Raw genomic sequence first — 13539 nt, 5'->3', positions numbered from 1 at the left:
CCCACAAACTCCTGTCTAGTTTTTTATCAATCCCGTGTGTGAACATAAGGCAGAAAATTTACTGAAAGAATGAACAACAAAAGGTTAACAGTGGTTGAATTACAGACGATTTACTTTTTTTCTTTATATCATTCTATACTTTCTAAATACCATGAACTGAATATGTAGTTAATAATCAGGAAAAAATTATATAAACTGTCAGTTGTTAGCATACGCCATTAATTCTCTCCTTTTTTAAGAGTATTTTCCTGATAATGCTTATGCCCAAAACTTCCTTTTCATCAAACTGGTGATAGCATTCCCAAACCACCAAGACCCCTACATTACAAAAATGAGCAACACCGGCTTCACACATTTGTGTTTGGGCCCTTTCACTTACTATTTCAAATGTGTAATTTCTCCTGCAGACAGCAGTGGGCGCTCTGTGACCTTTCAAAAGCCAACAATTGAACCCGCTACTGGGTCTCTTCCATCCCAGCCCTTAACAAAGCCATGACAGATAAACTTAATGCCCACATCCAACAATACAACATTGAGCATCTGGTAATGTTGACAGTTATGAAGCCTAATCAGTCAATAAACAACAAACATTCTAATTAAAGAATCCATTACACAGATTACAATTATCTAAACTACTCCAAACTACAGGGCACTTTTATCAAAGCAATTTAATTTACAAGCAAGTTTGACAAGGTCAATGGGAGAAAGCTCAGGAAATCTGGGGGGGAAAAAGTAGATATAAATCACACTCAATCTAATTAAAATTATTCTCATTTCACTCTCAGATGATTCAAAAACTCACCCAAAGAAAGGCCCTGACAGTAAAGTTATCTTTGCTAACCTAATACTATATGTACCTACAAACCTTAGACCCGCTTGTTTGTTTTTTTTTTTTTACTTATTGGATTTAGGTATTAAAATGCACTCAAGCCCACATCAATCACAGATAGTCAGGAGCAACCTGTGTACTTGACACATGTGGGGCACAGTGGGCCATCTCAGGGGAAACATCAGCCTCATAATGAAAACAGAAAAAGCAGCTCTAGTAGTAAGGTCTCTCTTGACTCACTGAGGGCAACACAACAAGTGGAATGCCTCTTGATAGCTGAAACTACCTCTCCACCCACCCAGGAAAAAAGCCATTCCTTCACGCATGCAGAATACAAAAGATTACTAAGTGACATAAAAAGACGCTCCATCTACCAAGCTGACTACCAAGGGCCATATCTCCAACAAAAACTAAAGGGCATTTTGCTTGATATCGTCTGGTGAACGTTTTGTTTTCTGCTGTTATAAAGGCCAACTCGGGAGAGCAACAGAGAAAATGCAATATAAAAACCATAGGAGGCTATCTCCTTGGAACCTAAAAAGCAGTTAACAAATGAAGTGAGACCTCAGAAACACTATGAAACTTACTGAGGCAGATTCTCATGTACTAATTTAGTCATTAATGTGTTTCTAACAAGAGAATATGACCAAGAACTCCTTCTAAGTAGATGTATCAGAAAGTAGAATAAAATGTCAAAAGGAAATGGTATAGGAGGGAAAGTTGAGGCGTTGGACATTGGATTATATTATTTCATATTCAGTTCATCAGTTCACACAGCTATGTAATCTCAGGTAATAAACCAGTGAAAGAAAAGAGAATACCTAAAAGCTTTGGCAAAATTTAGCTTACAAGATAACACAAAGCAAGGGAGATAAAATTCTCTCCCCACTATTGCGTTTAAAAGAACACCTTGCAAAAGTTATTTACATTAGCAGAAGCAGCTGTTTTCCCAGAGCTTGGCATAATTAAAGCTCAGCCACCACCATCTGAGGTGCTTGAATATATCTGCTGTGACTTGCCTCTCCCTAAGGAGCTGTAGCTGAAACCGATTAGCTAGTTTCATCAGCTCAGTCAGGAACACATCATCTTCTCTGAACTCCAACTCATCCGTATAGATCCAGCGAAGCATTGTCATGGTCACCTCAGGGTTAGCATCTGGTTAAAGAAAGGAAGTAGAAAAACTTTGAAAACAAAGCACAGATGACATACTCAGGCCTTCTTGAGGACCCCTAAAAGTTGAGGATAATAAACTAAATTCTGGTAGACCCCATTCAAAGAAATATCACACAGCCATTAAAAATGGTAATTAAGCATTTTGGGTACCATCTGACTCCAGAAAAGCGTTAAAAGTTCGGCACGGGGCAGTAGGTGGGGGAAATGAACCTATTAAAGATATAAGTCAAATAAACTGGGGGAAACTATTTTAAACATATGGCAAAGAGTTTACATTCTAATAAAAAGATCTTACAAATAAAAATGAGAAGATGGACACTCAATGGAAGTATCAGCAATGGATATAAATAGGATAATTCACAAAGATAAATAAAATGGCCAATAAACCTTACTGATAACTAAATATAAACTTAAACTAGAATACTTTTTTTGTTTCTCAGACTAGCAAAGATTCTTAGAAGTGCATAACCTTTTTTTTTTTCCTTTGGCTGTGCTGCAGTGGAAGAGCAGAGTCTTAACCACTGGACTGCCAGGGAAGTGCATAACCTTTGACACAGCAATCATACATGTAGATTATTATCCTAAGAAAATAACTAAGCAAATACAGAGAAACATAAGATAGTCAATGCAGTATTATTTTTAATAATGAAAAGCTGGAGCAAAACTCTTAAGAGAACTAATTAAATAAATTAGAGTATGAACTGGAAAATGTTGCATCAATTAAAATTATTTAGATCTATATTCAACATAAAAAGATATTCACTACACAGCAAGTAAAAAAACTACATAACTAAAAATACATGTATTAAATGATCTCACTTTTTGTTATATATATTTGTCTGTGTATATATGTGTATACACATACATACACACACACACACACACAACCACATACATAGTTTTGTGTCTGTCTTCCATCCAAGTACTAACCAAGTCCGACCCTACTTAGCTTCCAAGATCAGACAAAATTGAAGACATTCTGGGTGTATGACCACAGAGAGACTGTCCATCTGTCTGTCTATCTATTGAGAGACTGGAAAGACATACACTAAAAGTATTGACCTGGAGGAATTTGTAACTAATTTTTCTTTTAGCTTCTTTTCTCCCTGATTTTTATTTAATGAACATGCATTACTTGTGTAGTTTTTTAAGTTAAAATGCTTTACAGCAACTTGGGGAAATGCTTGAGATGAAAATCATAATGTAAAATATCTAAATTATGATTTCAACTAAAATCAACTCTTGGTTAATCAGAAGGAGGTCAGTGATGGTCAGAGGATCACTCAAAAAATCATGGTCTACACACCAATAGGTCTCAACTGTGGTCCTGGGCTAACAGAATCAGCACCATCTGGAAACGTGTTAGAAAGTCTTATTCTCAGGCCCACCCTCATCTATTGAGTCAGAAACTATAAGAGTGGGGCCCAGCATTTGTGTTTTAACAAGTCCTTCATGTGACTTTGATGCTTGCTAAGGTTTCTTTCTTTTTTTTTTTTTTTTTTCCGCTTGCTAAGGTTTAAGAAACTATACTCAATTCTTGATTACCTAGGAAAGGTGGAATGTAGAACAGGAACATCCCATTAACTTAGTAATTAGGCAACAACTGAATGGTTCTTACTAACCCCTTCTCTTCCAACTCTAGTGGGGAGGAGAGGGTTGAAGAGAGTAATGTCAAGTGAGTGAAACTGAAGGCCCCTGATTAACTTGCAACCATATTAATTCACCATCACCCGCTTAAGTAGCCAGATAGTAAAAGGAGAAAAAAAAAAAAAAGGTGTAATTGGCGGGAAAAAAAAACAGTGAAAAATAATGCATCAAAATGCTAACAGTGGGCCTCCCTGGTGGCGCAGTGGTTGAGAGTCCGCCTGCCGATGCAGGGGATACGGGTTCGTGCCCCGGTCTGGGAGGATCCCATATGCCGCGGAGCGGCTGGGCCCGTGAGCCATGGCCGCTGGGCCTGCGCGTCCGGAGCCTGTGCTCCGCAACGGGAGAGGCCACAACAGTGAGAGGCCCGCATACCGCAAAAAAAAAGAAAAAAAAAAAAAAAAATGCTAACAGTGATTAGGTTAAGGTCTATTTTTTTTCTTTTCTCTCCTACCTGCCGATGTAGTAATAATACTTTTTTAAATGTCTTAAGAGAGAGAAAAACATTTTAAAATCAGATGAAAATCTAATTCGATTTCTTTAAACAATTTACTTGAAGAAGTACTTCAACTAAGCTGTCTAAGGTACACAAAGTAGATCTTGAAACAGTGAAATTCTAAGCTAGCTTTGTAAACTGGGTTTAATGCCTCAGTAGTCTCTTAATGAAAAGAAAAAATATGTAGGCCATGCAATTTGTCCAGAGTCACCAAAAATGCCAAAACTGTGTACAGGCAGACCTCATTTTATTACACTTCACTTTATCACACTTTGCAGATAGTGTTTTTTCACAAATTGAAGGTTTATGGTAACCCTGTGTTATCAGATGACGGTTAGAAATTTTTAGCCATAAGGTATTTTTAAATTAAGGTATGTACATTGTTTTTTTAGACATAATGGCAATGCACACTTAATAGGCTATGTGTAAACATAACATTTACATGCACTGGGAAAACAAAAAATTCATGTGACTCACTTTGTTACAATTTTTGCTCTTTATGGCAGTGGTCTGGGACTGAACCTTATCTCCGAGCAATATCTCCGAGGTCTGCCCGTATACCACCACTCGGCTCATACAGCCTTATTTTGGAAAGATAGCTTATTCCTAATGATGAGAGCATCCCCAACACCACAACCCTCAAATATCTTCTCTGTGGTAGTTTCTTTAATTAATTTTGTTTTAAAATTTGGCTGGTTTCCTTTAATAACTCTTACCCTAATTGTCCAAACAAATAAATTTGACCTGTACGGTTGACAAACCAAAATCTAGTTTTCTTAAAAACCACATCAGCAGGGACGTCCTGGAAGCCCTCAAAATTTCAAATAAAATAAGATCCAAGTGATCACCAAACTTTCCCACTCCTGCCTTGACTCTTCCCTTAATCTCCAAAATAAACTGAGAATAGATCCATTTTGAGACTCAGACTAAGCAGCCCGTGGTATAAGGTGGGCAGAGAACAATGAACCAGAAGGGTATGTGCTTCCAACTGTGTACTTTTAGGCAAGTGATTCAGTCTATCTGCTTCCAATCTACGTAAGCAAGTGGCTATAAAAGTCAGATGACCCCATAAACCAGAAGTTACCTTTAAAAAGATTAGACTCTGAGAAGTGAAACCAGTTTGCATCCATGACTCGCCTGGTATATCTGCTGCTAGAAGCCGTCACCCCCTCATCAGGCCCAGCGCAGAAGCTGGTAAAAATTTGTGACTGCAAGGATGAAAAGAAGGTAACACCCAACCTTCCGACTTCACTGTAGTCCACGATGCATATACGCTTTGGGAAACTTGAAATTTTCTATGTGACCTAGTTGGCTTTTGGGTTTTTTTTTGGTCTGATTTTAAATAAATGTTTTATAAGACATTTGGAAAGAATGGGAATAAACTTCTCTGTACACAAGTAACCATTAAATGAAGCATACTGAGGAAATTAATTTTGTTACTTAAATCCTCTATTCAATCTGTCAAATCTGAGAAAGGTGTTTTGAATCTCCTACTATGACTCTGGTTTGTCTTTGAGTTTTCAACTATTTTTTTCTTCATCCACTCTACAAAAAGTTTTTAGCTCATAAAATTTAAAAATCATGATAGACTGTGTCTTTTTTGTTTTTTTGCCACACGGCAGGACTTGTAGGATCTTAGTTCCCCAACCAGGGATTGAACCCAGGCCCCAGCAGTGAAAGCGCCGAGTCCTAACCACTGGACCACCAGGGGATTCCCATAGACTACATCTTTTATCAGTATAAACACTCTCTTTAGTCAGTTTAAGGATGTACCCTTAAATATAACTTCTTGGAAATAAAAATAAACCCCATACCGTACTTCTAAATAATCCTAGTGTCAAAAAGGAATAAAAGGATAGAGGGTCTAGTTCTGTTATGGCAGTGTGACAACCCATGCTATTTTAGCCGATTATAGCTAAAAACTGTAGACAGTGTACCAAAAACAGCTACCAGAAGATTCTGAAGTAAACAAAAGCATCTGAATTGTAGGGGGAGGCAAACCTTGAAGAAGCAATTGCACTGGACGAGCTTCTCCATTGTTTTTTTTCCCTTTATGGCTTTGTCCTGAGGGTAGACCTGTCCAGGAGGAAAACTGCCGTAGTGACCACGAGGATGCCTAAAACTCCAATAAAAACTCCACCTTTCTGGTCAGATGAAACGGGAAAAGGAGCCCCCAGGGCGCTGAAGGGTCAGGGGAGAGTCCCAGAGTGACGAGAACCAGAGAAGGAGATCTCCTAATTCTGTGTATGAAGCCACATAGGCCTCAGGCTCACCTCTAAGCCACTGATGCGTGGAATAGTCCTAGCCCAGCTTTAAGAACTGAAGTGATATTTGAACCACCACCCACAGAAGGTGAAACAGAAGCTGCAGTTTGCACCTAAGGAGCCTTAGCATTTTCCAAAGGATGACACAGGACCAAAGTCTACACAACATAATGGCAATGTCCAGGATACAATTCAAAATCATTTGATAAAGAAAAACATTTGGAAAATATGACCATTTTTCAAGGGAAAAGATAACCAACAGATGTTAACGTCAAGATGACCCAGATACGGAATTTATGAAAGACTTGAAGACATCTAGTATAACTATGCTCTAGGAGGTAAAGGAAAACACCCTTGAAATTAAAAGAAAATTTTTCAGCGTATGAACTATAAGAAACAAATAGAAATTATAGAAATGAAAAATATGATATGTATAATAAAAACATACTCAGTGGGCTCAAGAGCAGAATGAAAACAGCAGTGCAAGAGGTCAGTAAACTTGAAGATAGATCAGTAGAATGTATCCCATCTGAAGAACAGAAAAAAAAAAGGTTGGGAGAAAAATAAAAAAGAGAGAGCCTCAAAGAGACCTGTTGGATAGTAACAAAGGGTCTAGTATATGTGTCACTGGAGTCCAGAAAGAGAGAAGAGATCAAGGAAGAAAAATAATTTGATAATTATTTCCTAATTTGGTGACAGACCTAAATTTTTAGATTCAAGATCAGAGTACCCTAAACAAGAAGAAAATCATATCTAGATACATTATCAGCAAACTACTGCAAACTAAATATAACGAACAAGTCTTCACCACTTCACATCTGGTAGACTAGCCTCTATCAAAACAAAACAAAACACAGTAAACAAGTACTGGTGAGGATGTGGAGAAACTGGAACCTTTGTGCACTGTTGGGGGAAATGTAAAATGGTGCAGACCGTATAGAAAACAGTTCCTCGGAAATTTAAAATAAAACTACTATATGATCCAGCAATTCCACTTCTGGGTATGTACCCAAGAAAACTGAAAGCAGGCTCCTGAAGAGAGATTTGTACACCAATATTCACTGCAACCTTATTTAAACTAGCCAATAGATGGAAGCATATATTGCTCAATATGTAGATGATCATGTATTCCTCATCTATAAGAGGGAATAAACAATAGTACTTACCTCAAAGTGTTATTCTAAAGATAAATGGGTTAATACCTGTAAACTACCACATGTTAATGCTATACAAAAATTTCCTATGATTACTATTAAAACAGACTATTTTAAACCAACACAGAGACAAATTTAGCATAAACAGAGATTAGAGAGAAAAACACAAAAGCCATGTTAGGGTTGAGTAAGGGGACATGACCACAGATAACACAGATTATTTGAAGCTCTAAGAGAATCTCTGGGAAGGGGTCTCAGCTGTTAGCAGGAGGCCACAAGGCTGTTTGAGTGTCCTCATGACACAGCAGCTAACTTCTTCCAAAGTGAGCCATCCAAAAGACAGAGCAAGGAAGAAGTCACAATGCCTTCAAAGAACCTATCTCTGCAGTAATATGTTATCAATTACAAGCTCAGTCAGCCTATACTTAAGAGGAATGGACTCAGGATCCTCCTTTGAAGGGAGGAATAACAAATAATTTAGGGACATATTTTAAACCACCATGGATAGCTTCAAAATACTGAAACTGAACAAGCTAGAACTAGCAGTTCACATGGTATCTAACAGATACCGTTGTCCCTGTGAGTCTGCTGGAGCACCTTAGTGTGCCTGAGCACAGAGTCTGGGACCCGATGCTCCTGGAACTGCACAGTGCAACCTCCCATGTCTGTGCTTTGGTGCGTAGTTTTCCTAACTGGACTGAAAAGGAGGGAAGGAGGATGCTTTCTGTTTTTGGAATGGCTTGACAGGACACAGGACACATTCCAGGAAAGCTGAATGACTCACCATAAACTCTCATGCCAGGGAACCATAAGATCTTTGCTGGAGGAAGCATGCAAGAAATTCTAGCTTCAAAACAGCCATTCTACAGCATTGGAACGGTTCAGTGTCAGCTGCTATTACTGAAGCGCTATAGAGAGGCTATAAACAAACCATTTAGCCTGAAGCAACCTGCTTTACTTCATAAAGAAGTAAATATTGGGCATCAAGATTTGTTGTACTGTGTTGGGCTAACAGTTATATTCTTTCTCTTCCCAGTTGATCAGTCAGTATCTTTATAAACATCTTTATACTTAAAATAACCAATAAATAAAAAGCAAATTTATACTTTTTACCTTTATATTTTGAAACAATTTCAGACTTAACAGAACAGTTGTAGAATTCCCGTATACCCTCTACCCATCTTCCCCTAATATTAGCATCTTACATAACTATAGCACAATTATTAAAACCAGGTGACTAGGACCGATGCAATACTATTAACTAATTACAAACTTTGCCAATTATCCCAGTAATGTCCTTTTCATGGGCCAGAATCCAACTGAGGTACCACACTGCATTGCATTATCATGTCTCCTTAGTCTCCTCCAATCTCTAACAGTTCCTTAATCTTGTCTTTCATGACCATAACATATTTGAGTAATACTGGCCAGTTATTCTGTGGAATGCTCCTCAATTTGGGTTAGTTTGATGCTTTCCCATAATTAGATTGAGGTCATGCATTTATGGCAAGAATCCTACAGAAGTGATTGTGCCTTTGTCACTGCATCATGTGGTACACGGGCCTCTCACCGCTGCGGCCTCTCCCGTTGCGGAGCACAGGCTCCGGACGCACAGGCCCAGCCGCTCCGCGGCACGCAGGATCCTCCCGGACCGGGGCACGAACCCACGCCCCCTGTATCGGCAGGCAGACTCTCAACCACTGCACCACCAGGGAAGCCCAATATTTTACTTTTTGAACAAGGTATGAGTTAAGAAAACTTTCATGTACCCAAATACATTTTAAACACTTAGTATATAATGCCTACTGTATCTTCATCAACATGTGCTAAAATTCTTATAACAATTAATAGAATTAAAGTTGTGCTTATTTTGAATTTTAAGAAATATCAGTTACACAAGAACCTCCAAAGAAAATGTGAGACTTAGGATGTCACTCTCTAAGAATGTAAGTTCCATGCAAGTAAGAATTTAATTTTGTTCACTGCTATAATCCTAGTACCTTAAAAAGTGCCTGCCACTCAGCATTTGTGATATTAATGGACTAATTCTGAAGAAACAAAATACCAACAAATTCATAAAATGATTTTATTAAGTTCATGAGTGTGGAAAAGGTTCAACCATTTAAAACACAGCTTTTATGCTATTTATACACTTGTTTACAAGAGCCTATTTCCAATCTCCCTCAGGGGAGAGGCAGCCATGGGCAGTAGTGCTTCCAGGTATCGTATAACACACAGGCTTCTTAGGCAGTTTCAGTTGCTGCAAGACCAGATTTAGGTAATCACACTCAGGCCCACCCAGGCAACTCAGCAGGACTCTGCACAAGACACACAAATATGAACAGGTCCACAAATGCAACCACTTCCTTGGAACCCTTCAAAGATACGCTTCAAATATAAAAAGTAAAGATGGGCTTCCCTGGTGGCGCAGTGGTTAGGAATCCACCTGCCAATGCAGGGGACACAGGTTCGAGCCCTGATCCGGGAAGATCCCACATGCCGCGGAGCAACTAAGCCTGTGCACTACAACTACTGAGCGTGTGCTCCAGAGCCCGAGAGCCACAACTCCTGAAGCCCGGGCGCCTAGAGCCTGTGCTCTGCAGCAAGAGAAGCCACTGCAATGAGAAGCCTGCACACCACAATGAAGAGTAGCCCCCGCTCGTCGCAACTAGAGAAAGCCCACGCGCAGCAAGACCCAACGCAGCCAAAAATAAATAAATAAAATTTAAAAACCCTTAGAAAAGAAAAGAAAAGATACCATAAGCTCCACTACAGCTATCTTAGTAGATGCCTGATTTACCAAAGCCACCAGAAACATTGACTCTGCAGCCGCTCACTCCTGAAAGCAAACCTTGTAGCCCGGATCAAACCATGCTGATTATTTACAGCAGGAGGCATGTTCAGGGACATTTAAAGGCATTAACATTATACCTTCCTAAACTCTAGAAAATCTGCTTCTCAGTGATCCAATCTTGTGGTCAGATAGTCACAGATAGTGTTAAACCAGCTCTTAAATGTTCTAATATACTAAAAAAGTAAAAGCAAAATTTTAAGTTCAATGTTTAAGCTTTTCATACATTAATGCAATTTTCTGTGTTCTTACATAATTTTGTTTGTTCTGGGGAGCAGTCACATTTTATTTTTCCCATTCACTCATTCTGGTTGTATGCAATATTTCACAGTTACATTTACCATGATAAACATTTACACTGTCTGAATTACCTATAACAGAATCCATCTGACAGAAGTCAGATGATGAGGTAAAAAAAAAAGTATGACTATTTTATAGCTCAGCTGTCTAACTGCTTTCTAAACCCTTCACACCCATTTATTATGTGACTGGCAATGTGCAAGAATATCAGTTTCATGAGCCTCACAACTACTGGGATCATCAATTTTTGATACTGTAGGTGTCAAAAGGTGATAACTTATTCTAAACATTTTTCTAACAAAGTTGAATATTTTCAATATTTTATTATCTCTACTAGTCTTTGAAAACTACCTGTTCATGTAATCAAGATCCTATCATGCACTGCGAAGAACACCTCATGATCCAATGGGTTTTAAAAGTTATCCATAATTGTGTTATATGGGGTCAAAGATATAAGGCTTCAAAAGATTTTACTTTTAAAAAAGAAAAACTGCTCAGATTTCAATCATGTGGACTGGTGTCCTTCCAGTAAAGACAGTTTCCCAAGTAGATGTTTTAGTTATAGGCATGAATGCATATGCTCATGTATATGCATGTATGAATATTTGTGTGTTTACAGCTATGAATTATGGACCTCAGGTTAAATCCTAGAAATGATCATGAGACAGAGTTCACTCACAGTGGAGAAGCATCAGACAATTTACCCCCTAAATTCCTGAGATAAATGCCTATTTAACCTGTGCAACACTGCTCAGGTGTTGGCCACCTCTGACACGTTCCTTATCAGCCCAAGTTAGTCTCTTCTGTACCTTAGACATAAAGCCATCATATACTGTATATACAGCCCTGGCCTTAAATGATTTGTTATCAGCCCATTTCCTCCAACAGAGTATGAGCTCCATATAGCAAGGATGGTGTTATAATCATCTCAGTGTTCCTAACACTACACATGGAAAACAGTACCTTCTGAATTGGCAAAACTTTTGAACAAAGACATAAATCAGACTTTCCACACAGTCAATCACTTCTGCAAGTAACTCATATCTTAATGCCTGGGTATGCTCCTTACCACATGTTATAATTCTCTTGATTATTAATAGCAGAATTAAATTCAAAATTTGCTCTTTTTATTTTTTTTAAGCAGCTGTTAGGCAAGTACTAAGTGAAAACGCAATTTTGAAATCAACTTTTGAAAACCATGTTTTTAAGTTTAACTTAACCACCATATTTACCCAAATTATACACAACATACTGTGGCATAAAACAATTAAATAATAACATTAAACAGCTCAATGCACTTATTCAAATCCTGAAGACTGATGGTCATCCTTTGATGTTAAAGAAAGAATATTCTTATTCTTTGGAATAAATGTTACTTCTGAATTCAGTTCTTATAGACCAGGAAAAGTACTTTTGGCAGCTATGATTAAATTTTAAGCAACTGAACAGCAGCAGGACTTTTTCTTAGAGTGGAAGAAAAATTTTTCTCTACACATGCTCCCATATTTATAACATACTACTCTATGAAAAGAGTTTCTGGATAAATATTCGTATTATATAAATTCTAAGAACACTGTAAATCCTCAAATATTTATGATTTATTAGCCAGATATTACACAGAAGTGTCCACAAAGTACAACCTACTGATTCACTAATTATTTAACTAGTTTATGGTCACCATCAATTTACAAGAAAAGTATTCTACTACGTTCATTAAACCACAAATATTTCAAAATTACACACCATAACCTTCTGCCAAGTGCTCTTGTGCTGGGAGTTTTGAGTCCCCAGCCCGTCAGAGGCTCACCTGACAGGTCCAGCTCCTCGGTGGAAGACAAACTGGCCAGACTCCAGCTGTCACTGCGGGCCGCCAGGACAAACTTGTGAGCATTGATGTGCCTGCCCCCAACCTTTATCTTCAGATCACTGATGAAGAAAAATACCCACAGATATAAAATGTCATTATAACTAGGTATAGCTAGGATTCACAGCTGATAAATATATGAGTATTGACTGATCAACATACATCTGCAAAAGAAAAAAAAAATCACAGCAAAATTATTTCTCTATGCTACCACTGAATTCTGATGGCTCATATTTACAATATGTTGCTAGACACGTTTTCTATTTCTAACTTCTAGCTTTAGTTCACATGGGATGTTCTGCTCTCAAAGACATTCCCTAATGTCACCCACAACATGGTGAACCTACAAGTTATCAATACATAGGATTATTAATATTCATATAAAGAGTAGAAGAGGTTTTATGAAGGAAAAAAATCAAGATTAATCATCAGGAGAGAGAGACAGAGAGATTAAAGATTGTGATGACAGCTCTGAGACTACGGTGCTGCAATGCTCCACACTATATTAATGCTCAAGCAAGGTTAAACCAAAAACCATGAACAAATTAGCTTTGACAAAGCAGTCAAGAATATGAAACCCAATATCTACACTCCTGTTCTCACCAGAAACATTCAGACCTATTATTGGCCATTTTTTACTCAACCATTTATAAAGAAATGGGGTGAGAGAAATCTTTTTTTCAAACATGTTTCCATATGTATGACTTACCATACCACTACATGAAAAGAGCTTTCCAAATAGTTATTTATTTTTAACTCTGAAATGTCAAATGCCAAGGTGGGAAAGCATCTGGGCAGTTAACAAAAACCTAAGGGTGACCTACTGGGCTGACACAAGCATGTGCCAAATGGCAACGCTGGCAGCAATCCACAGGCACGAATCAGCATCATCCCGCTTGTATCTGCATGTCTTTTTATTTTCATATTCCCATTGAAAATAATTTGTTAGGTTGGAAAGGTTTTA

General features: G+C 38.1%; 1 protein-coding gene across 2 annotated transcripts in view; it reads right to left on the bottom strand.

The window, feature by feature from the left end:
• Window positions 1-13539, bottom strand: part of ANKFY1 (ankyrin repeat and FYVE domain containing 1) — a 74328-nt gene that overhangs the window by 40692 nt on the left and 20097 nt on the right. For both annotated transcript variants that reach the window (XM_082604806.1, XM_082604807.1), the window contains exons 3-4: window positions 12519-12637; window positions 1849-1984 (exon numbers count right to left, since the gene is read on the bottom strand). In XM_082604806.1, coding sequence (XP_082460932.1) covers window positions 1849-1984; window positions 12519-12637 — 255 coding nt within the window. The remainder of the gene's footprint in view (window positions 1-1848; window positions 1985-12518; window positions 12638-13539) is intronic.

This window comes from Mesoplodon mirus (genome assembly GCF_964341445.2).
Source record: "Mesoplodon mirus genome assembly, chromosome: 18".
In the NCBI taxonomy this organism is placed as follows: domain Eukaryota; kingdom Metazoa; phylum Chordata; class Mammalia; order Artiodactyla; family Ziphiidae; genus Mesoplodon; species Mesoplodon mirus.
Note: the sequence above shows the minus strand (reverse complement) of the source record. Positions and strands in the feature narration are given on the sequence as shown.